We start from the raw sequence: 23,628 nt of genomic DNA, 5'->3' as shown, positions 1-23,628 counted from the left end.
CCAAAACTACTTTTCACAGTTACATTTTTGGCTCATATTTTTACATTTTCAACTAAGCTAAGTCCCATTGTCCACATATGTGGCCCTTAAGTGTAGCGGCATAGTAAATCTTGATAACTTTGTCAAATTTGCATACCATATTATTCATACAACACGATTATGCCTAACTTAACAAGAATCAACAATTAAATTTAATTGGATTTTTTTACTTTGAGGACGTTTTGGTTTAGTGACACTTCCTGACTTTTTTTTAGATGTTGTCTCCGCCATCTTGAAATATGTATGTAAAGTGTTTTTCTCTTCTGGCACAGCTAGACAGCAGTGCAAGTGTCCAAGTTTGTGTACAAACAGGTTCCAGTTAACTTAAACAGAATTAAGTATTATGGTGCACACAATCAAAAATGTGATGTCCACGTATGTGGACGCCAAGTCGTAGGAGGTTCAGAAGTGCATTGTCATTTTATATATTGTATTGCTATTTTGCCTGATAAATTTGATTTTAATGATTTTTTTTTTAATGATTTTTGCTACCCATATGCTTCCATAACTTTTGGCCTAAACGAACGTCCCACGTGGCAGGACGCATTTATCGTTAGCCTAAAGTCATTAACAACCCTGTTTCAATTACAATGATTAAACACACCTGGAAAATCCTCGAAATTTTCTCTGCCCGCATGTCCTCGAGTCTCAAAGACACTCTTTTATTCCCTTTTATCAGCACATATGTCATATTTACAAGTTAATGTTAATGTAAAGATGCAATCAGATAAAGAAGATCGACAGCTATGATGAAGATGGCGATGGCGCGGTAGGGGTGGGCGGATGGATCTTAAAGAAGTAGTTCATAGAGGAGTAGTTATTAACTTCCAGCCATTTCTGCGGGAAGTAGGGATGCTGAGGGTGCGGCGTTAAGTAAATTTAAATATTGCACCAAATAAAATTAATTTTGTTAATTACTATGTTCATTAAAGTTCATTGAAAATGTTGCCTAGCTATAAATCTATGATTAAAACGTTCTAAATTGGAAAAAAGAAAAGAAAAAAACATTAACATCAAACAGAAGCGCATATCTGTATTGGAGCAGTATGCAATCGGTTTTATTAAGAGAAAAAATTATATACCAGTTATCAATGTAAAGCTGCTTTGACAATCTGAATTGTAAAAAGCACTATATAAATAAAGGTGACTTGTCTTGACTTATAAAATCTTTATCTTTATCTTTATCAAACTGGTTTACATAGTCCAATGTGGTCCAGCCTATTCTGTCCTGCTCAGTTTCCTTGTCTGTGGACCAGATGCATTTTGTTACAATAGCAACCCCTCTGTCACTTTAGCTTCTCAGGGAGGAGTGTGTAAAATTAATGACAAATGTAAGCTGCTGGTATAGGTTGTAAGCTTTAATTACAACTTTATTTCTTAATTAAAACCAGAAATCCGTTACATCAGTGAAAAGATCATGCGCATTTAAAACCATAGAGACATCATCGTGACGTCACCGCGCTACAGATTTGGCCGTAACTTTGTTTTTTGTTTTTTTTTACTTTTCTGGTGTGCCATGAAGTCCATATTAGATCCATACCTAGGTATCATACGAAACCTGATACATAATGGATGCATGGACCAGCAAGTGTCAGAATTTCTGCAATTTAATTGTGGCATTTCAAAGGATGCGAGGAAAGGAAACGAGGATGCACAAATAAGAATTGAGAAGCACCCTCGGTCTCGTGGACTTAAATTGCGTGTGCTCGCAGAGTCTGAGAGTCCGTAGGCCATCCCATTCAGCATTTTAACGCTCTGAAGTGTGCTCAGCAGCGCCCCCTTTGTACCCTTGAAGCGGTCTTCCGCGAAGCCCGCATAGATGCAGGCTCCGCACACTTTAACTACCCAGGAATCCTTGCGAAATGCCAATCAGACAACAGATGGGAGGAGATTGATGACATGGCTGAGAAGAAAATATTTAAGTGTAGGTATCATTACGGTTTTTATGACCTAGGTGTACATTTTACCAGTTGTTACCTACAGTTTATACAAACATTATGGTCATCGACCAGTGGTTGATATCTCAAACATAATAATAGCATGTTGAATAATACGATCGCATTATGATTAATTAAATAAATAGGACCGAATGTCAGGGCTTTACTGAGTCATATGTAAACCTAGTATTTATATTTAAACCTGAACGCATCTGCTCAAGGGTTTGAGTAAGTGTGAATTGTGTTCATCACTTTTGAAATTGTATGGTATTGAACACTGTTTACACATATTTATTTTATATCTGTTAGGGAGATTATTAAGGATATGGGACTGCAAGGCCAACTCAATCCCCAGCAAGCCAAAAAAAAAAAAAAAGGGGAAAACCTTAAAAGAAAATATAAGGTATTTTCAATACATCCCCTACAAACACAACTATGTAATTGTTACAGATTTGAGGCCAAAATATATGAGTTTAAGCTGTAAAATTTACAGACAATTTTTATTTTCTATAAACATATTTGTTAACCCTCAGGGGTCTGAGGATTTTTGGGACCCTGGAGAAGTTTTGACATGCCCTGACATTTGTGCTTTTTTCAGTTGTTTATAAACATATTGATGGAAAAAGTGTCATTACACTGTATTCAGCACAAACTAGGCTACAATAATATGTGAGGAACATGTATGTACATGTTTGTGTTTTTGAAGGAATAACATTTATGCGTGGTTATTGAAAAAACAAAAAACTTAAGTCACTGAAATAAAGCCAAAAAATATATATTAAATCTTTGTTCACAAGACTTCTGGGTATTTGAGGTTGTAGACTAGAGTTTTTGCTTCAAAATGAGGTAAAAATTATGCTGCCTGCTTGTTCATATAAAACAATAGAGAGATTTAAATTTTCTAAAACATCTTTGGTCAAAAAACACAGTATGCGTGGAGGCGTGTATAATGGGTGATTCTCACCTGAGAAGACAAAAGAATCACATAATAATGACCTGAAATGACTTGCATATTAATGAGGCCTTTCAGTCAGGTAGGCTGTGAAAAAACCCTCTGTGATCATGATTCAAATCTCATCATGGTGTAAATCAAACATACAGAAAAAACAGCAATACTGTGAAATATTATTACAATTTAAAATAATGGTATTCTATTATATTCTTTAAAATATAATGTATTTGTGTGATGCAAAGTGTCTGAACAATTATGTTACCTCTATGGCATTTCATATAGGCTTTTAGCTTAAAAGCATGCACATTTGGAGAAATATTTTATGGATTCTCATATGTTTGTCAATTTTCTATACACAAGAGTAATATTTATTCAGGATTTATTGTCATTACTATGAGTGCTGGATACTGTGTTTTTAATTCATACTTGCAGCCGGAGGGCGCTCTGTACACCTTTAGTCCACAAATGCCTGAGCACTAAAGAAGAATAGGCAATCCAGGAACTAACCGAACTAACAGAGGACAGAGATCTCTAACTATGGCTATTCAAAACACTTTTCAAGACAATAAATACACGATTGAGACGATGAATGCATGCATTGACTCTGAATTTGCGTCTGAATAGCGCTCCCTCCGTGGGCGTGGCCGCATTAGCGGATAATGAGCTGAATCACGGATTTCTGACATGGCTCTCTTTTCATACAGATTACATAAACACAGAATGTTTGCTTTCGATTTGACTTACACAACTTAAAACCTGACATTTCAACGTTTTTTAGACATAAGTCTAATTTTTTTGTGATTAGTATTCATTAAGTTACAGTTCATTTTCTGAGAACTATCAGATTGGACTTCCTTCAGAGGGAGACGAGAGATCACGCATCATGTTAGTTTTCTTTATTTTACAAAAAGCACAACATTTTGTTTTTACTCTGAGTGTACACAAATAAAAGAAGATATTCCACAGATTAAAATGGTGTATAACTCTTAATTGTATGTGCAACATTAACAGAGTATTTTGAGTCTCTTTCACACTGGTAAGAAAAAAACCGCGGTGGTATCGCCGGCGATACCCTCAGACCTCAGAGTGTTAATATTAATATTAATACTGCTGTAGGATTTGTGCCTGCCCAAGATGGGATCTGGAACAGATGAAGGGGAGGTGACAGCAGCATCATGGCCTTATTTTGAGGCCATGCATTCAGCCATTGGCCAAAGACCAAGCGTGCTGCCTGTGGCCACATTTTCTTCTGGTCCCAGTGCACAAATTTCCCCATCAGATATGGCAGGTCCCTCAAGTGCTGTAGTTGCAGACTGCCTGCACCCCTTCTTATTCAGAACCAGCAGTGCAGGATGCAGTAAAACGTACTCTGTTACTAACGTAACCTCGGTTCCCTGAGATACGGAACGAGTACCGCGTATGGGGAAAGGTCTCCTTTTTCCCTGCTACTGAAGCCTTTTTCAATAACGCAGTATAACTGCATCATCATTGGTTCACTCATAGACAAGTTGTTGAACCAATGATGGCGCGGCATAGCTGCGCGGCCTATGGCGACAAAGTGTGCGAATATTCCTGCCGAAATGGGTGGGGTTAGGGGATATATAAGCAGGCGACTCCCATTGGATTTCAGGTCATTCGACTGAGGCGACGACACTGAAGCCGCAGCCTCGTGGCACGGCAAGTATCGCAGTACTCATTCCGTATCTCAGGGAACCGAGGTTACGTTAGTAACCGAGTACGTTCCCTTTCGATACTTCACTCATACTGCGTATGGGGAACAAATTCAACCGCTCCATGCCACGGAAGGGAACAACTGGACTTGTCTTGGGCACCTGAAAGGGAGCCAGTGGACAAGAGAGAAGGCCGAAGCCGTCGAACCCATGTTACACTTGCAATAAAAGGAGAAACTCCCAGAATGGCATGAAGCAGAGCTCAGTAGAGGCCGCTGAATCATACCGAAAGGACAGGAGCTGTCAAGGTTGGGATATCTAAATTATAAAATCTGACAAAAGTGGACGGCGAGGACCAGCCGGCCGCCTCACAGATGTCCTTCATAGAAACTCCACAGGACCAGGCCCACGAGGAAGCCATTCCTCTAGTGGAGTGGGCTCTAACTCCTATGGGGCAGTTCTGGCCCATAGAGGAGTAACAAAGAGCAATCGCGTCGACTAACAAACGGGAAAGACGCTGCTTAGAGACCGCCATACCTCTGGTGCGGCCTCCAAAGCAGACAAAGAGCTGATCAGACTGCCGGAAAGGCAGTGATCGCTCAGTGTAGGTCCTCAATGCCCTGACAGGGCAGAGAAGTTCCAGCTCTCGCTCATCCGCTGTAACGCCTGGATGGATCCGTTCAGAGTCAATAAACTTTGGAGTTTTCAGAACGCTTTTAACCTGGTGAACTTTGTTTATAAATCAGTAAATCGGCGCCGGACGGCTGTGACTTTCGGCAGGTTTGTGGGCCTGCGATGGTAAACAGAAAAGTCCAACTTCCTCACTTTGGTGACTTCAAAAGGAGCACCCCCCAGAGACTGACCAGATCCACATTCCAACACCCCACACACACAGGGACACACAAAAACACACACACAGACACATACAGAAACACACAAACATACATTTTTGACTGTATATGTAAAATACAAATTATGCCAACATATACCCATCCTGTATTTTGAAGCGTATGCATGTTTCCTAGTGTTTAAAGGAGTGTATTTGTGCTAGTGTGCATGGTAATAGTGGAATTCTGTCTGTAAACCATAACTTCTTCCCTATGCCTTTCCGACCTATCGAGTTTGATCTCGTTTTAAAGCTCCGGACTTGAGCTATTCATTGAGACATGTCACAAAACGGACAAATGCATTTTTCTATGTGTTTAATGATCCTGTGAAGAACGTACTCCATCTCGAAATCCGATCGGATAATCATCAAGTATGCAAATTCAGCTAGGAGACCAAACAAAGCAACTTTGCCCGCCAAATAGTGCTGCGCATCTATTGGTCGCTACAATTCAGGAGGTGTGTTAGCTTGGGTTTCCATAAAGACAACGACACACACCTTCACTCGTCTCTTCGCTTCCTCTTCTTCTTCTCCTTTGTCTCCCGACTGACTCACGAGCACCTCGTGCACGGACGCCTCAGGTGACCGCGCTTCCCAACCACGCGCGCAGTTCGGGAGGACCACTTCCTTAGACTTTCTCTCTCTTCGGCTAAGTTACTTAAGCTTAAACCTCTTTTGAAAACCCCGCCGGAGAAACCCTCTCTGAAAGGACCAACCCAGCCAGGCGCATTGAAACTGCTACACACGGACTTGAACCAATAAGCAAGTATTATCATTTGTGACCCGTCACGAAAACCAGGGACACAAGTCGGAAGCACAACTATCGAGCAAAATGAGAAAGAAGCGTTTTTTTTCAAAATTGGTGATTTTCGTTTTTTTGCAGAATCTGTTAGTTGAGATCACGAAGAAGCCTCTCCGTGTTTGAGATAGCAGTATTGGTTTATTTAAAAGCATACATTTTGAGGTTGAAATCGGCTTGTTTTTCTGGGAATCTATCTCGCAGTAGGGGCGTGTCATTGTCTGTGTGTATTTCCATACTGGAATCGGATACGCCGGCTTTTGTTTCTTTTGTTTCTTCCCGCCCTCCAAGGGAAGCGTGGCTACTTATTTATGCAGCGCTCTGACCGGCTCTGATATCAAAATTCAGTGAAGATGGACGTCGGAAAGAATATCGCAGACGAGCTGAACCTTGGCCGTTACACCGAAAATGTTTTGAAGTACTTCTTCGAAAAGCCGGATGATTATGAACAAGCGCTCACTGATTCTGAAGACGATCTGAGCGACGATGAAAGCAGCATAATAAGACTGAATAATATCCCTAATCTGCAACTGAGCGAAGATGAAGACGAGGAAGAATGTATCGGACTGGCGTCAGACGAGTTGGACCGTAAGATATCAGAATTATTGGACATTTAGAGGCAAACAGACGCACAGTGCAAACTTCGGAGATGGTTACATTCACAAAGAAGACACCGACAAAGAGAAAGTGTGCCCGAACGACTTATTTCATTGGAGGCAACGAGATCTGCAAGAATACTTTTCTGTTTCTTATGGGGTGAGTTTCCATTAACATCAAAGTTTGTCGTTTTGTGTTCATTCTAAGAACACGTACACGTTTTCTCATGTGTCTATTGTTATTAGCTAGCTCAGGACTGTCGTTTTAATTGTAATCGTTCGCATCGTATCACTTGCCAAAAAGCCCCATTACTATAATGGGCTTTTAGATGGTAATGTTAGCATCTGCTATTAATTTGAATAATGCTTCAATTGCTTGAATTGACTGGTGTGAATGACTTAGCCCACGTAAACCTGCCAGTTAGCATTCTTGAATTGAATGTGATGCTAATCATTTTAGCTAGTGGTGGAGGAAGTGCTACATTCTTAACAAGGATTTTCTAAGGTAATGGTAAATGTATCAGATTAAATTCCAACTTAAGTAAAAGTAAAAGTATCCGTAGCCGTAAAATGTGCGTTATAAGTCAAAAGTAAAAGTATTTATGAAGAGTTTAATGTACAGGATTTTTTTTAATCCTTTGACTCAATAATTTGACATATAATTTGTACAATGCATTCTGATATAGGTGACAAGATGCCTGTTAGCATGATGTTAAACGTTTTTTCCTTGTTTTTTCTCCTTTTTTCAGCATTGGCAAAGACACCCTGGCTGATATAGTCAAACACTATGAGGAGAATGGCGCAAGACCACGTTTGAGGAAGAAGCACTCACTGCCACGTCCGCCAGCCAGGTTCATCAGGCCTGAGGATATCAACAGAGTTGTGGACTTCATAAAAAACTATGCAGAAGACAATGCCATCATGCTGCCTGGCCGACAGCCTGGGCATAAGGATTGGCATGTGAAGTTGCTGCCAACTCATGTGTCCAAGGCCTCAGTGTGGCGTCTCTACGTGAAGTCTGCTAAGGAGCTTGGTATGTGTAAACATTGATTTAGAATTGAGTGCTTATAATGTGAAATAATGCGAAGCACTATTAGCAATTACAATACAATTAACCATAAGCCATATCTGTTTTTCAGGTGAGCGTGCAGTTTGTAAAACCAGCTTCAAAGCACTGTGGGACCGACTTCTCCCACACATCAAAAGTTGCCGGCCACGCACAGATCTCTGCTGGCAGTGCCAAAGCAATAATGAGCAGCTGATACGAAGTGCAAACCTCCCAGATGACAGAAAGTCTGAAGCAGTAAAGAAGCAACAAGATCATCTTTCCCTTGTGCAGAAAGAGAGGGCTGTGTACAACGACATGACTGCTGCCTGCAAAAAGATTTGCTCTGGCTCTAACCTGTCTTTTGGACCGTCCCTACCAGCAAGCAAGAAGATTAGGATGCATTACAGTTTTGATTTTGCTCAGCAGGTAATACTTCATACACATTTACTTTACTTTATTAATGTCCCTTAAAGGGCGATTTGGTGCATGAGAATAAGAAGCCTGATAAATGCAGATAAATGATAAATGCAGAATAGCATCAATATAGTAATTTTTATCTTTATTAGACAGTTATGAATATACACAAATTTTATTTAATCTAATCCAAGTTCCCTCTCTCCCTCTGTCTCCAACAGTTACACTTTCCCTCAAACCCTCTCCAGCCAGGACCAATGTACTTCCTGACCCCACGGAAATGTGGCCTATTTGGTGTTTCCTGTGAAGGGCTGCAGAAACAGGTGAATTACCTGATTGATGAAGGCATGTCATCTACTAAGGGAAGCAATGAAGTCATCAGCTACATGCATCATTTCTTCGGCAACTTTGGAGTTGGAGAAACAGGGGTGGATCTTCATTGTGACAACTGTAGTGGGCAGAACAAGAACAACTTCATGCTCTGGTACCTTGCCTGGCGGGTTGGACACAAGCTTCACGATAAAATTGAAATCCACTTCCTTATTGCTGGCCACACCAAGTTTTCCCCTGACTGTGGCTTTGGACTCATCAAGCAAGCCTACATGAAGACAAGAGTCAACACTTTGGCAGACATCGCTGAGGTACTTTAACTTTACTTTGCTTTAATGACTTCAGTGCTGTTTTCTGTTCTGCTTCAATTAAACATTTAACTGAAGATTTGTTTTTCCTCTCTTCTCTTTTTTGTCATCAGGTTGTGGAAAACAGCTCTCCTGTGAGTCACCTCAATATCCCACAGCTTGTTGGAACGGCAGAGGGCAAAGTTTTAGTCCAGACCTTCGACTGGCAGCAGCATCTGACTCACCACTGTATGAAAAAATCAGGCCATTCTGTGCTGACGAGGCAAGATACATCACATGCCCAGCGCCAAGGGTCACAACACAGAAGAGACCGCGAATGTAATATCATTGGACTGTGTCACAAAGACCTTTGTCTTATGCTGCTATTACCAAGTAAAAGTGGTACTTTTGGTACATACTTGGATTCATACTCATGCCCTGGAAAGTTTTTGAAAATAAACATACATAGATACAGATCCTTGAAAGTGCTTGAATTTATTTTGTGCAAGAAGTTTTCTGGAAGAAATTCCATATTATTCTCTCCGGTCCAATAATGTGTTATTTCACCAACACTTCGTGGACTATGCTTGATTTACGTTAGTTACTTGCATTTACGCATTACGTTAAGTGTTTACAACGTGAGTTACTTTGTGTTGTACGTTGCCATGATGTTCACGCGCGCACAAAACTACTACGGTACCTCAGCGTTTCACAGACACACTGTGAAATGACTGGTTACATGAGCCTAAGCTCTTTTCAATAAAATCCATGCAAAAGTTAATATCAGATCATTTTAGAATACAGTATAGGATGTACCGAATATTCTTTAGTTTTATGCAGAACAGAAATATGACAAATAGAATCAGACCTCTGTCATATGGCCAAAAATAAATGCAAAAAAAAAAGCTTTTTGCACAGTTGTGTTTGACACATGAAAACTGTAACAATGTATTTTACAAGGTAACACGATGTAACCTTGCTCTCACTTGAAATGTGTCCCCACATTAACAGGGGGGAGCTTTACAGGGGGTATGGCTTATCTAAATGAGATGTAAATGAGCCCTATTGTCACTCCCAGCAGGTGAGAACAGGCGAGAACTGCAACTTTAGAGGCGTTTTTCTCCCTATAGAGCTTTCTTAAGTGCCTACCTTCAAATGGCTACAACTTCTCCAAATATTATCAGATTTACATGTGTTACACATCGTTGGAAAGCTTGGAAACTACACTTTCAGAATCTGCGAATAACTCAAAATGCCCCAGAACCGACTTGTGTCCCTACTTTCAGTGACTGGTCACATATATATATATATATATATATATATATATATATAAAATTAACAATTTATTTAAAACTGGAAATCAAAAGACATACGGAAGCACTGTTACATGAGGATACATAATAATGTAATCTGTTTTTAAACACTGTTGATAGGTTGATTCCTCAGTGCCTAAGAGTCCCATTGGGAAACAAAAGGCTTCACCACAGCCTAGTTTATCCCTGCAGGGAGGCAAAGAAGAAAAGGAAAGGCTGCATGGAAAAGCTGTAGTTCAGCCTGGAAAGGCTGTAGTTAAGGAACCTTCCAAGAATGAAAAAGCTGCAGTTCAGGAACCTTCCAAGAATGAAAAAGCTGCAGTTCAGGAACCTTCTAAGGATGGAAAAGCTGCAGTTCAGGAACCTTCCTAGAATGAAAAAGCTGCAGTTCAGGAACCTTCTAAGGATGGAAAAGCTGCAGTTCAGGAACCTTCTAAGGATGGAAAAGCTGCAGTTCAGGAACCTTCCAAGAATGAAAAAGCTGCAGTTCAGGAACCTTCTAAGGATGGAAAAGCTGCAGTTCAGGAACCTTCCAAGACACAAGTAACCCCACAGCATCAAGTAAGAAGGCTTTCTAGTATCAAGAGTTATAAATACTAACTTTTAAAGGTTATTATTTGTATGAACATTCAAAAGAAAGGATATATTTGTTAAAACAAAAACAAACTGAAACACATTCAACTTGATGTTTAACAATGTGTCATATTTGGTTAAAATGTATGGCATGCAGCTCACCTCCTGGTGGAAAAGAAAAGCCACAGAGGTTGTGGTGTCTGTGATCCCCACACAACACATAGAACAAATGATTACTGTTCATCACAAAGAGCTCCGTTCACTTCAACCACACTGGTGGTTATATGGCGAGGTATAGTGTGCATTTCATTCTCTTAAAAATGTAGTTATACAAGCTGTAGTTTATAATTTTTACAATTATAAATCTGTACTTCTATTTTTACACTGCAGCTACCACCATTTGGTAATATGGAAAAAAGATGAACTAATCTGTAAGAAGGTCAATTTTGGACAAAGATAGTTCCTTAACTAGTAATAAATAATTACAAAATGAGATTAGGCTCATTAAGAACTATCAATGAATGATAACAAATAACAAACAAATTCTGAATTATCACCGCATTAACGTATCTGAGATTTTACCAATTGTATATTTTTTACTCTTTACATGGTCAGTCAATGCATTTCTATTTACCCAGTAACTATGTAGGAATTAATACTGACCTTAGCCAATTGGAGGAAAAAAAAAAAAAAAAAAAAAAAAATCACATTTAGGTCAATAATGGTTTCGGCAGATTGACTATGTAACCTGAGAAAGTAGAAAAGGACCATATACAGATGAAAATTATTTATTTATTATCTCTGACCCAAGTTAATCTTGTGATTAATAATTCATTGGAACAATAATTTGTTTGATGTCTTCTTAACATTGTATAGTAAATTTATAATGCTTAAAAGAAATAATAACATTTCCCCCACATTTCTCATTTAGATAATTGAATGCCTGTTTCATCTTGATGTCAACCAGTTGGAGATGGGGAACTCCATATACATTCTCAATCACTACAGAGCATGGGTGATTCTGTGAGGGGAAAGCTCGCAGCTTGTCCGGCACAGTTTGCCAAAGGTAATCAGTGGTTGCATGGACTAGAGTGTGGATGTGCAATGCTGGGAGAATTATTGTATGCCTTACAAATGAAAATGAATAAAACACAGTCGCAGTACTACATAACAATTTACAGCGAATTGGCCAGCTTTCTATATTGCTTTATAAAGGTAAATGTATAAATGATGGTTAACAATGCAAAGTTAGTTATTTTTTAACTTCTTTATTAGGTCAACTTTGACAATTACCAGGCGATTCTTTCATTTGTGAACATCAGCAAGGTCCACTGGAAGCTTCTGGTGAATATCAGAATACCTTTCATTATTTGCAGTGTCTGGTGCATTATTAAAAGATGTACTGAATATTAGTGGCATTTTTCCCCTTATCTTTTTCAGTACATCAATGCTGGCAACCACACAGTGTACCTGGTAGATCCTTCTAAAAGCTACACAGAAGAAGCTGATTCCAATTATGCTGGACAAAAATTCAGGTTTTAATTTCATGACTCATTAAATCTACTAGCCACATTCTATCACTATTTGCATGTAGTTTTGCAGCACTGAAGAGAGATAGAATATTCATTGATTCACATTCACTAAAAGGGTTACACCAAATTTTAACCCAATAGCCAGGCCAACAGGTAAAGAAATTCAGTATATCATATAATTTTCCTGTATCACAAATATTTACCACCAGTATGCTTGATGGTAAAATTAATTAACAATCAAAATTTATCAAGATATTACAATATTGTAAAGACTATATTACATTAAAGTAGTTCATTTATTTACATTCCATACCTTGTATGTCATAGCAGAATGTATTGGGAAAGGAGATGCAAATCATTTGTTTTGTTATGGACATAGAAATGAAATTAAGAGTTTACGAGAATTACTTGTATTTAGTCTTTCCATGCTAATAATAAGAGTTATATGTTTAGAATATATTATTCTTGGAAAGAAAAGCTTTCTGTAATCTTTCACTATTTAATACATGTTACTGTTATGCATCACAGTGAGTACTTAGATGAGGAAAACATGCCATGGAAAAACAGACTGGGTGGGCATAAAATGGAAAGCAGGTGTTCTGACACATCCAGTCCAACATAATACCAGTAGCTGTGGGGTCATTGTCATCTTGGTGTGTGAAGTTCTGTAATTCCTATTCTCTCTTTTCTTTATTAAATTATGTTAATGTTTTGTTTTAACATTTTACACAACTTGACAGTACGAAAACACAAAATAATTTGGGTATTATAGTTAGAAAATGCTGCCCTATGCTGGAGTCTGATGCAGTCCACATGATATCTTTTAATATTATTTGTAGGATTATTACTAAACGAAGCACATTAAATGACCAAAACACTCCACATTCAAAAGATCAAAGAGAATCAACTCATTCCCTCACCAAGACCTACATGAATCACAATATTGCTGAAAGATCCTGTTCTCCAATTGCCACCATTTGGAGACCATTTACTGAAGGGACAGATCAAAAAGACTATCTCTCACTTTGTTGACGAAGGAATAATAATAATAATAATAAGTTTTATTTATATAGCGCCTTTCCAGAGCTCAAGGACGCTTTACAGTGAACAATTAACAGGGAAGAGATAATACAAGTAGACAATGATGAGAAAAAATAATGGAAGTATACAGAAAAATAGAGTCAAGTACAAAATTACAAAACAGGACTTAAGAGACATAACATTCAGAGAAATAATAGTAATAATGCAGAGTAATCAATTAATCAAATCAGGGGTATAGCATTCAGAAAACAGGTGAGTTTTGAGTAATGATTTAAATTCAGAGATATTACTGACACAACAGAGTGAGCGTGGGAGAGAATTTAATAACACTGAATGATCTGCCCCCCATTGAAGAGAGGCGATGCCGAGGGACAACGAGAAGGCTAGAGTCAGAGGAACATAGTGAGCGAGTTGGAGTGTAGGGGACGAGCATATTACAGAGATAAGGGGGAGCCAAACCATGCAAAGATTTAAAAGTGAGCAGGAGAATTGTGAATTTAATACGGTAGGCAACTGGAAGCCAGTGGAGATCAATCAAAATTGGGGTGATGAGCAGAACGCTTGGTATGGGTGAGTATTCTAGCAGCAGAGTTTTGAATGTATTGTAATTTGGAAATGGAGCTGGCAGGTAGACCAATGAAGAGGGCATTACAGAAATCGAGGCGTGATGAGACAAATGCATGGATGACAGTTTCGGCGTCTTTGGTACTGATGAAGGGACGGAGTTGGGCAATCCGACGTAGGTGAAAGAATGCAGATTTGGTAATAGAGGTAATATGAGACTGAAAGGAAAGGGTGGAGTCAATGATTACATCTAAATTTTTAACAGTATTGGATGTTTTGATATGAGAACCATCAATTTAACAGGTGAGATTTGTAGAAATTTGGCTAGTAAGTGAGGGAGTTCCAATGAAAATAATCTCAGTTTTGTCCATGTTGAGTTTTAGAAAATTTGAATTAAGCCAATTTTTTATTTCTTTAACACAAGCAGAGATTTTGTCTGTTTGGGGAGGTAGAGTAGGTGTGCAGATTGAGTATAATTGAATGTCATCAGCGTAAAAATGATAGTTAAGACCGTGACGTTGTAAAATCTGACCAAGCGGTATGATGTACATCTAAAAAAAAACAAACAAACAAAAAAAAACCTGTTTGGCCTGAATATTAATAATACAGAAAATGTCCTTGGAAAATAAAACAGAATTTGAATGAACATAAGCATGCGTTACAGTACGAAAAGTTTGTTCTGTACTGTTGAGAAGTCACATTTCTGGATGGCTGCATCTACGGAGACACACACAGTTATAGTTAAAAAACAAACCAAAAGAAGAGCAGAAACAAATGAGCATTTACAAATGATCTCATTTGAGGCCACACACTTAGTTACTCATGAAAACATTGGTGTACTTTATCAGTGATGAATGATAAACACAGGCAATAAAGCCACTGCTATGTAAACAAAACACCCTGCTCAAAGTAAAATACTATACCTGTTAGTCTCCCCAGTCAAATGCAGCAATTTTTGATGTGAGACTCAATACTTTTGGGTTGACAGCGTACACTCGCTTTTTCTCTCTCTTTTCCACCTTGGTACCTTTGTGAGGATTTATCCTGAAGATGCACCTTAAAAAACAAAAAACAAAACAATCAAACAAAACAATAATAGTAACAATAACCTTAATTTCTGCACATTTCTTACCTAGTGAATGCAGCCGATGTCTTACCTTTGCAGGAATTCTAGCGTGGCCCCCAGTTCTACAGGGTAACTCATGTTCAGTATGTAGTAGAGGGAAAACATCAGACACAGCGCCTCAGTAAATCTCAAAAGATGGTCATTCACAATCATCTGGTCTACTGCTACCATGTATAAACTGGCTGTCAGTGGGTTCTCTCCTGTGAACAATTATAGAATGTGAATTCTGCAGGTTTCATATCAAGTCAACCAAACTTACTAACTTAGTGGTGTAAGATTAAAAGTGAAGTGATCACATTAAATGATACCCACCACACACTACTATACATGGAGTAGGTGGAAGCTTCTCTTGGCATATATCATTGGGAACACAAGTGTCTTCTACTATCACAAGAAACTGGTCTTGGTCATTTTTGAAAAGGGCAAGCAGCAACATCACTGCCCCACAAACATGATCCCCTCCAGTCTGAATCTTGCTGAGGATTCTCCCTGCTCTGCTCGCTCTCTCTGTGCACTGAAACTGAAAGTATTCCAATATTCTTCTGAATTTACTGGAAGTGGCTTCTTCAAAGCTGTCATTCATGTCAATGCCAGTGAGCTCTTTAAAGTGTGCTTTCCATTCCTGCTGTCTGGAAGAGATATGGCCACTCATCAAGTAACTCTGAGGTTTCCTTTCCAAATTGGACGTCATTTCTTTGGGAAGTGTAGGTAGCAGTCATCAAGCTGTAGATGGTCTTTACATTGCTTTCCTTATTTTGAAACATTTCAAGCAATTTCGCTTTTTTTTCTTGCTGCAATTCAGAAGTTTCTCCAGCTGGAAACTGGGGTTCTGAATTTATACAACCATACTCCGATTTCCGTTTCTTTGACTTTTCTGGCATATCACAAAGTGATCTAGTGGTAGTTTTTGCTCTTTTTAAATGATCAATTCGACAGACTAGTTGTTTAAGGAGAGAGTCATATCCACTTCCTACAATCTGGGAATCAATTTCATCTCTAAAGGACTTTGGGTATGCAATTGTAATTTTTCGGGCGATTTCTGATACATGTTTTTTTGATGGACGTTTACTGACCTCCAGGATTTCGGAAGCAACAGTGCGAACCAACTGTCTTCTCTCAGAGCAGCTCGGCCTTTCCCCACTTTTAATCTTCTTCATAAAACTTGCTGGCATTTTTTCCCACGGAACAACAAAATCATACTGCCAGTCATTGTCAGGAACCAAAGTTTCAGTGCAAGTGTCACCTAAAGGATAAACCAATGTCCACATGTTAAGAGAACGAACAATTACATTTTTAAATTGTAGCATTCAGTTCTCAATATTCCCATTTTCTTTGCAAATTGGGAATGAAATTATTGTCTGCTTCTTCTAAAAAATCATATACACTGCTGAGCCATTACATTGTGACCACCCAGTGTCAGTGTTACAATTGCAGTTCAAAGAGTAGTATATTATATTATATTATATTATATATACACACACACACACATACATAACCTGAGGACCGGCTTTCTGTCAGAGTACTTGGTGTCCGAATGGGTGACCAAATGGGGACAATAGTGAATGCCAGTGTATGATTGATGAAGGACAAACTGTGATGGCAAACTGTGGAAAAGGCTGTAGACGATTGTTTGTTGTCTGGCCATCCACACACCACTTTTGAAACACTCACAAGGCGAGTCATTTCCGAGACCGAAGATCTGAGGCACCGTACCAATACAGTTAGTCCTTTATCAAACTTCGGCAGCTTTTCCCATTCTGACACCTATGAGCACCTATATATAACCTCAGGTAGTGTGCTTTTATAGACTGCTCTGTGAACTGCTCTAAGCATGAATTAACAGAATTGACAAATTACATGTCTTGCTTTCAAAATTTTTGTTGCTAGTTTAATGTTTAAGATCAGATTTTGACTCACATCTTTCAGCTGAAGTGCTTGATGAAGAGGAGCATCCAGGACCAGGTGAACCTGATGCATCAGAGGTGTATTCAGCAGATGGATCATTTGTACACTTTTGCTGAGTGGAGGCAACAACTAAACGGCATAAATAAGAAAACTCGCATTGATGCCATACTGTTGAAACATCAAACAAACACTGACATCCTGCGCAATACATAAAGAATACAAAATACAGAATGACAAAGACTGGTGTATTATTTGTCAATTCAAGTGAATGCATGTCATACATATTTGGTATGTAGACCATTGATTTGAAAACTTACTTGGGATTTGGGCAATTAGTTTTCTTGCTTCAATTGGTTTTAGGAAGCCAGCAATCCTGTTTTAGTTGAAGCCAGGCTAGCCATGGCTAGATCTGTTCTTGTCAGTCTTTCAGAAACTGAAGGTCATCGATGGTCTCCACACCTAGGCTTTTCAAACCCTCTATGGCTAGTGTTGAAGTTCTTGGGTTTGGCACACACTAGAAGTTCCTTCAAATTAGCAACGAACTGTCACCTATTATCACAAAGAAATCTAAGAAGACACCAATTCTCAGCTGCTTGACCACCCACTGCCTTTTTTCACTGGAAGGGGGCAGAACCAGCGACAGGCTAGATATTTAGGATTCTCTGGAGGAGAGACTTCTTTTTTTTCTTCTACAGATTAACAACGCTGCAGGGAGGAAGGCCGGTGCTTCAGCGAGTTGTGTCAAACTTCAACCCATACAACGTACAGTCGTCTTTAGTTTCCACTCCCATTATAGGAATAACTCTGAACTATATTCATTTAAGGTTCTACCAAGCAATATACAGCAATACTTGGCATCTGAAGTTCTGTGAGTAACCACAATGAGAGCCCAAATTATCACAGACAATGGCCACATTGTGGCATTCATGTCACAAATCATTCCGTTCTTTCCTTTGTTGACAACAACTTAGAAAAAAGGACCAAAATAATTAAAATCTCTCTCATAACACAATAGTAATAATTGAATGTTGTCAATCTCAAAAAGTCACAAAGCAGCACAAACGAAGCACAAACCATATGTTGGGGGGCTGATCAGACAAATATAATGAAAAACGGAAGCAGAGTAACGGCACAAACCAGCACAAACAGGAGTGGAGTCACAAGGAAGGTCACTTCGTCGCCTTTAATGAAAATCAGCTCAATCTGTCCTACTTGCAAAATAGAATGAACCTCTTCACATTTAAGGCAAATAAAGTTTCCTTTCCTATAAAGAGTACCCTTGTACTCTACCTGGGTTGCAGAGTCTGGTTCATTTAGTATCCTTGTCTCAACACAGCTTTGTGCACAGCACATCAGTGAAGTGAGGAGTGCAGTCAGTCAAGTCAACGCTTTTAAGCTTTGGCGAAAAAATGACTGAGTGCAGATATGCTTGAAGGTGTTGATGATTGTGTGCCAATGTCTGTTCTGTGCCCTTCTTGCACTTCTTTTAAAGTAGGAATGTTTGCTTTTGAATCTCAATGACCATAAACGTTTGTGGTATGAACGCACAAATCGGATCTGAACAGCTGTGATACACAGTGTGGACGTCAAAAACTTTGGATTCGAGTTTGGACTGAACATTGTTTTTGAACTTATATCAGTTTATATCTGAACTTTAACAAAACATGTAAATGTAAACCATGATAATTTTGTCACAATGATCACGATATGTAATTTTCACACCATTTCACCTCTAGCCTCAATCTGCTCATTGATTTCTAACCTGCACCTGTACCACAAATGACAAGGTGAATATTTTTCACTGGTTTCATCAAATATTATTCACTTATTATTCACACTTCCCCTGCTGACTTTCCTCGATATGACACACACATGAAATGATTATTGATGTAAAATGTTTCAATCAGGACTTATTTGTTGCTTGATTTAATGTTCAATTACTGCTTTTTATGTTCAGGTATGTTAAATATTAGTACAGCACTTTTGAGCATGAACAGAAAAAAATACTTTCATTGTTCTCTATTCAGAAGAAGATATTGAGTTTAATGCTGCACAAAATATTCTCTATTTCTGTAGAGCTGGACATTTTAATAATGATCAAATGACTGAGTTCAGCTTTGAGAATAAAACCAACCTGTTTGTTCCACAGTATCTTCATGTTTCACTCTGAATGTTTCTTCAATCTTCATGTCTTTACTCTCTTCTTTAATCTTATTTTCTTCAGTTTCCTCTTTAATAAACTCCCTCTTTAAGAAGGGAGTAATTAACAGAGTTAATGGTCTTAAATGGACCTGTTCAAAAAAAAAAAAAAAAAAAAAAAAAAACTCTGCAACGCTGCAAATTAATAAACTTCATATTTTGGCTGTATGACAAATGAAAATGTTTACATGTTTAGTTAGTGTTTGTTGTTCTCGTTCATGTTCACTGTTTGAGCAGCACGTGTCGTGATTCACTGAATCATTTCTCAAAGTGTTTGATTCAATTGACTCGGAGTTGAAAAGTTCAGTTTCTCCATCATGACTCTCCAGAGACTGAACTCGTGTTCATGATAAACTGATTTATGATATATAGAGAGAGAAATGAGACGCAGGTTTACTGTTTCTCATCAGTGGATATGAGTTTTACTCACACAAATATCCTTCATTACAGTTAGATAAATAAATCAACATTAAATAGAACATAAACTAATATTGCACAAAGCTTGTAAAAAACAACTATAAATCACTGAACTGTCTTCATCGATTTAAACAGCATAAATTTCTTAAAACAAACCTTTATTCAGCAGAATCACAACAGATGCAGGAGTGCGGCGCAGTCTTATGACGTCACTCCAAAATAAAAGTCCTGTTCAGACGCTGCATTGTCTACAATCACAAAAGTGCATGAAATCTAACCATATTTATCAGATAATCTTTCTAGTAAAACTCAAACAGTGACAAACATGATACAAACACAAATGTTGTATGAGTTCATAAGGAGAGTTCATTCATGTGTCCAAATTGAAACACATTTAATCTCAGTGTGTTTCACCAATATAAAAATGTGGACAAGTTCATTTGATCCTAAACATGGGTATAAAATGTGTAAAAAGTTATCTTTCAAGAATCAGTTTAAGTAAAAGATGCATCAAAATTAAATGCAATTCATTCAATACTAAAAGTATTGCTAAAAGGTTCAGTGACTGAACCTTTATTTAATAACAAATATGTGAAAGATTACATTTTTAATTAGACTGAACTTCAGTCTAATTAAAAATGTAATCTTTCACATATTTGTTATTAAATCAATAGCAAGAAAAGTCTTCGTTGTTAACAGCCCGTTTGGGCACTCAACTATTTTCACAAAGTACAAAAACAACTTCCTCACACCTAAAACTCATCAGTATTATGTTAAACAATGTATTATATACAAACTGTAACATATTTGATGTATTTATATCAGGGCCGAGCCAGGCTCTGTTGGTGCCATAGGCGAGATTTTAGATTCTTGCTCCCACACATTAAAGAACGACGTGTCAAAAACCTCTCGCGAGGGCGAGGCGGCCTTTTCGGATTCTGCAGTCGAGCGCAGTTGCTCTCCACCGACTGCTCTGACCAAAAGCATGATGGGAAACGACTTGATGACGACACAGCTTAAAGCTTATAGGTTAAAACAACCGTGATGTATTGAACTCTTTTAAAATGTTTGATTTTAAAACTTTAATACCATGATTTTATGCGTATAAATTATGTGTGAATATTCCAAAAGTCTCTGACAGTGTGATCTCTCTATGGGTTATGTGATTGTTATCATACTTATAAAAATATATAAAAACATGTCTGTAATTAAAATAAAAATGATTGATACACACATCCTTCGAATGGAAATAAATAACAAGTACTCTGGATGTCTTCTTCATTATGTTTATTTTCATATAAAAGCAACAGAACGTAAATTACATCCAGTTTATCAGCAACACTGCGCACAAGTGCGAATCCCGCGATATCCGCCTTTGATCTCGCAGGTGTCTGATGCACTACGAGAACGGAGATCTGTCCATCTTGCCTGCACTTTTTTCACTCCTCCCCTCACTGCAGCGCCTACTCTCGGCTGAACTTCAGGCGAGGCTAGGCGCATCTCAAACAAGCCTATTGTATATAATGGGGAGATAAGAGGGTCTGTATCTCTTACCATTGGAGAAAGCGCAATGGCTAACTTATCACGTGTGGCACCTCTCAGTCTATCGTGTAATGGCAATGACGTCAGTCACAAGTTAAAATCTACATATAGTTCCCAACGAAAGTATTGTTTAGTGTAAAACATGCTGAAGATCAGCAAACAGGCTGTCCATTAATTAAATGATTAGCTATTTCCCCACAAAAGCTGTTTAATCAGCATAGTGAAGCCTCTCATCCATTGACTTCCATTCAGAAAACAGCCTCTGTTCTCGTTCCCTGCGTACCGCGGGGGGCGGAGCGTTAGCTTTAGCCGTTACGCTTTTTTGGCTAAAGGTTGCAGGCTTGCCTTCCAGTGGCTTTGGCCATGCACTTCCTCTCTCTCACTGCCGAGTATTGGTTAGCGTTCATCATGGTTTAGCTGATAGATACTTTACGGAGCCACTCATAGTGTCTAAAGTCAGTCTAGGCTGGCTGTTTGCCCTACGTTTTGATCCGGTGTTCGGACTGTTCTCTGCCTGCCCTGGGGCTTCATGTACAAAGACTTGTGTTGAATTCATACTAACGCATTGCGTACAGACAAAGCTGTAAATTTGCGTACGCACTAAAAACAAAACAAAACAAAACAAAAAACAGATATATGAATCTCTGCATACGAAGGATCCCATGCATATTCTCTTTGTACATCCCAATTAACATAAAATTGAGAGCACATGCATGAGCACAACACCCCACCTAATCTCCTCCCTTAATTAAATCAATTTTAATATGGTAATGAGTCCATTTTGGCAAAAGCAAGCAGCAAGAAATGAAACTCCAAAGAAAGTGAATTGGAGGTGCTACTATTGGAGGTAGAAATGAAAAAAAAAAATTATTTGGAACTTTGTCTTCCAGAATTAATAACAAAAGAAAAAAAAACGAGTGGGAGAATTTGGCTGATGCCGTCAATGCAGTGGGATCTGAAAATTGCAAATGACCTTAAAAAGAAATGGTCTGATGTAAAGGTGGAAGTTAAACGGAGACCTGCTGCGCACTGACAAAGTGTGGGCAGAACAGGTGGTGGTAAAGGGGTGAATGAACTTACACCCTTTGAGCAGAGAGTTGCCTCAATTATGGGTGACACTTTGCTCTCTGGAGTAGTATCTGTTGCTGTGAGAGACTCAGATTTACTACAGGACTGCCACGAAGGTAACCAACTACTCAGTACACATAGCTTACCTATTTAATTTTCAAATGCATGCAATGTAGCTGACCAAAGGTACACCAGAGATTTTAACGTATCCATTGCATTTATGGCAAATGCGTGTACCCATTAATAAGGAACGGACTCAAATCACAGTTAACATGTGCCTGTGTTTATTTAGACTCATGTGGTGCAACAGCCGGAACATCCACTGGCACGCACTCTGAATCCGCCCCTCCTGAGCAGCCAGCGCCCACTGTGCCCAGTGTCTCCAGTGTTCCTGGCATTTCCAGTGCTCCTCCCAGTGCTGAGGCCCATCCGTCTGGCCGCGTCTTGACACATGCTGTTCTGGAGTCACAACAGCAAATCATTATGGCCATCGGAGAAATTAATAGTCACCTGAAAAATATCACTGATGCACTCAGACATAAGCCACTATATATATATATATATATATATATATATATATATATATATATATATATATATATATACACATTACGTTTCAGCATAACACGTTCCAGCGTTACTCGTCGTAATTATATTTTTACTAGTAACTATATATAAAGAGCTATAAATAAAGAGCTCTATAATTTAATTTGTACTAGTATCAATTATGATTGTAGAGCTCTATAATTCAATTTTTTCTAGTAACAATTCCAATTAGAGAGCTCTACAATTAATTTATTACTAGTAAGAATTCAATTGCAGAGCTCTGTAATTCAATTGTTACTAGTAATAATCCAATTGTTACTAGTAATAACCCAATTGCAGAGCGCTACAATTCCACTAGAGAGCTCTCTAATTCAATTGTTACTAGTAAAAACTGAATTATAGAGCTCTCTAATGGAATTGTAGAGCTCTGCAATTGGATTATTACTAGTAATAAATGAATTGTAGAGCTCTCTAATTGTAATTATTACTAGTAACAACTGAATTACAGAGCTCTGTAATTGTATTCTTACTAGTAACAACTGAATTGTAGAGCTCTATAATTCAGTTTTTACTAGTAACAATTCCAATTAGAGAGCTCTACAATTCATTTATTACTAGTAATAATCTAATTGCAGAGCTCTACAATTCCACTAGAGAGCTCTCTAATTCAATTGTTACTAGTAAAAACTGAATTATAGAGCTCTTTAATTCAATTCTTACTAGTAATAATTCTAATTACAGAGATCTATAATTGTATTATTACTAGTAAAAACTCCTATTCATGAGATGCAAAACAGATTGCAGATGTCCCGCCTACAAAAGTGCGTTTCAAAATAAAAGCCCT

At 38.3% G+C, this 23,628-nt stretch overlaps 2 protein-coding genes across 3 annotated transcripts; one reads left to right on the top strand and one right to left on the bottom strand.

Annotated features, from left to right (window-relative positions):
* Nucleotides 1–6,655: 6,655 nt before the first annotated feature.
* On the top strand, nucleotides 6,656–10,643 carry LOC125251957. The gene is made up of 6 exons (XM_048165014.1): nucleotides 6,656–7,039; nucleotides 7,629–7,912; nucleotides 8,019–8,353; nucleotides 8,563–8,982; nucleotides 9,093–9,207; nucleotides 10,405–10,643. Exons 1-6 carry the CDS (start codon nucleotides 6,933–6,935, stop codon nucleotides 10,641–10,643), a joined length of 1,500 nt encoding a protein of 499 aa, XP_048020971.1. The 5' UTR covers nucleotides 6,656–6,932.
* A 3,991-nt stretch (nucleotides 10,644–14,634) lies between these two features.
* Nucleotides 14,635–17,237, bottom strand: LOC125250320. 2 transcript variants are annotated; one of them, XM_048162850.1, is made up of 5 exons: nucleotides 17,025–17,237; nucleotides 15,420–16,350; nucleotides 15,139–15,307; nucleotides 14,905–15,037; nucleotides 14,635–14,698 (listed from the first exon to the last, which is right to left on the bottom strand). In XM_048162850.1, exons 2-4 carry the CDS (start codon nucleotides 15,796–15,798, stop codon nucleotides 14,908–14,910), a joined length of 678 nt encoding a protein of 225 aa, XP_048018807.1. In that variant the 5' UTR covers nucleotides 15,799–16,350; nucleotides 17,025–17,237; the 3' UTR covers nucleotides 14,635–14,698; nucleotides 14,905–14,907. The 2 variants fall into 2 exon arrangements, with proteins under 2 accessions (XP_048018807.1, XP_048018806.1); XM_048162849.1 differs by lacking the exons at nucleotides 14,635–14,698; nucleotides 14,905–15,037; nucleotides 15,139–15,307 and having other exon boundaries at nucleotides 15,345–16,350.
* Nucleotides 17,238–23,628: the final 6,391 nt, after the last annotated feature.

The sequence above is a fragment of the Megalobrama amblycephala genome, linkage group LG17 (genome assembly GCF_018812025.1).
Source record: "Megalobrama amblycephala isolate DHTTF-2021 linkage group LG17, ASM1881202v1, whole genome shotgun sequence".
In the NCBI taxonomy this organism is placed as follows: Eukaryota; Metazoa; Chordata; class Actinopteri; order Cypriniformes; family Xenocyprididae; genus Megalobrama; species Megalobrama amblycephala.
This window is presented reverse-complemented; position numbering and strand designations above follow the sequence as displayed.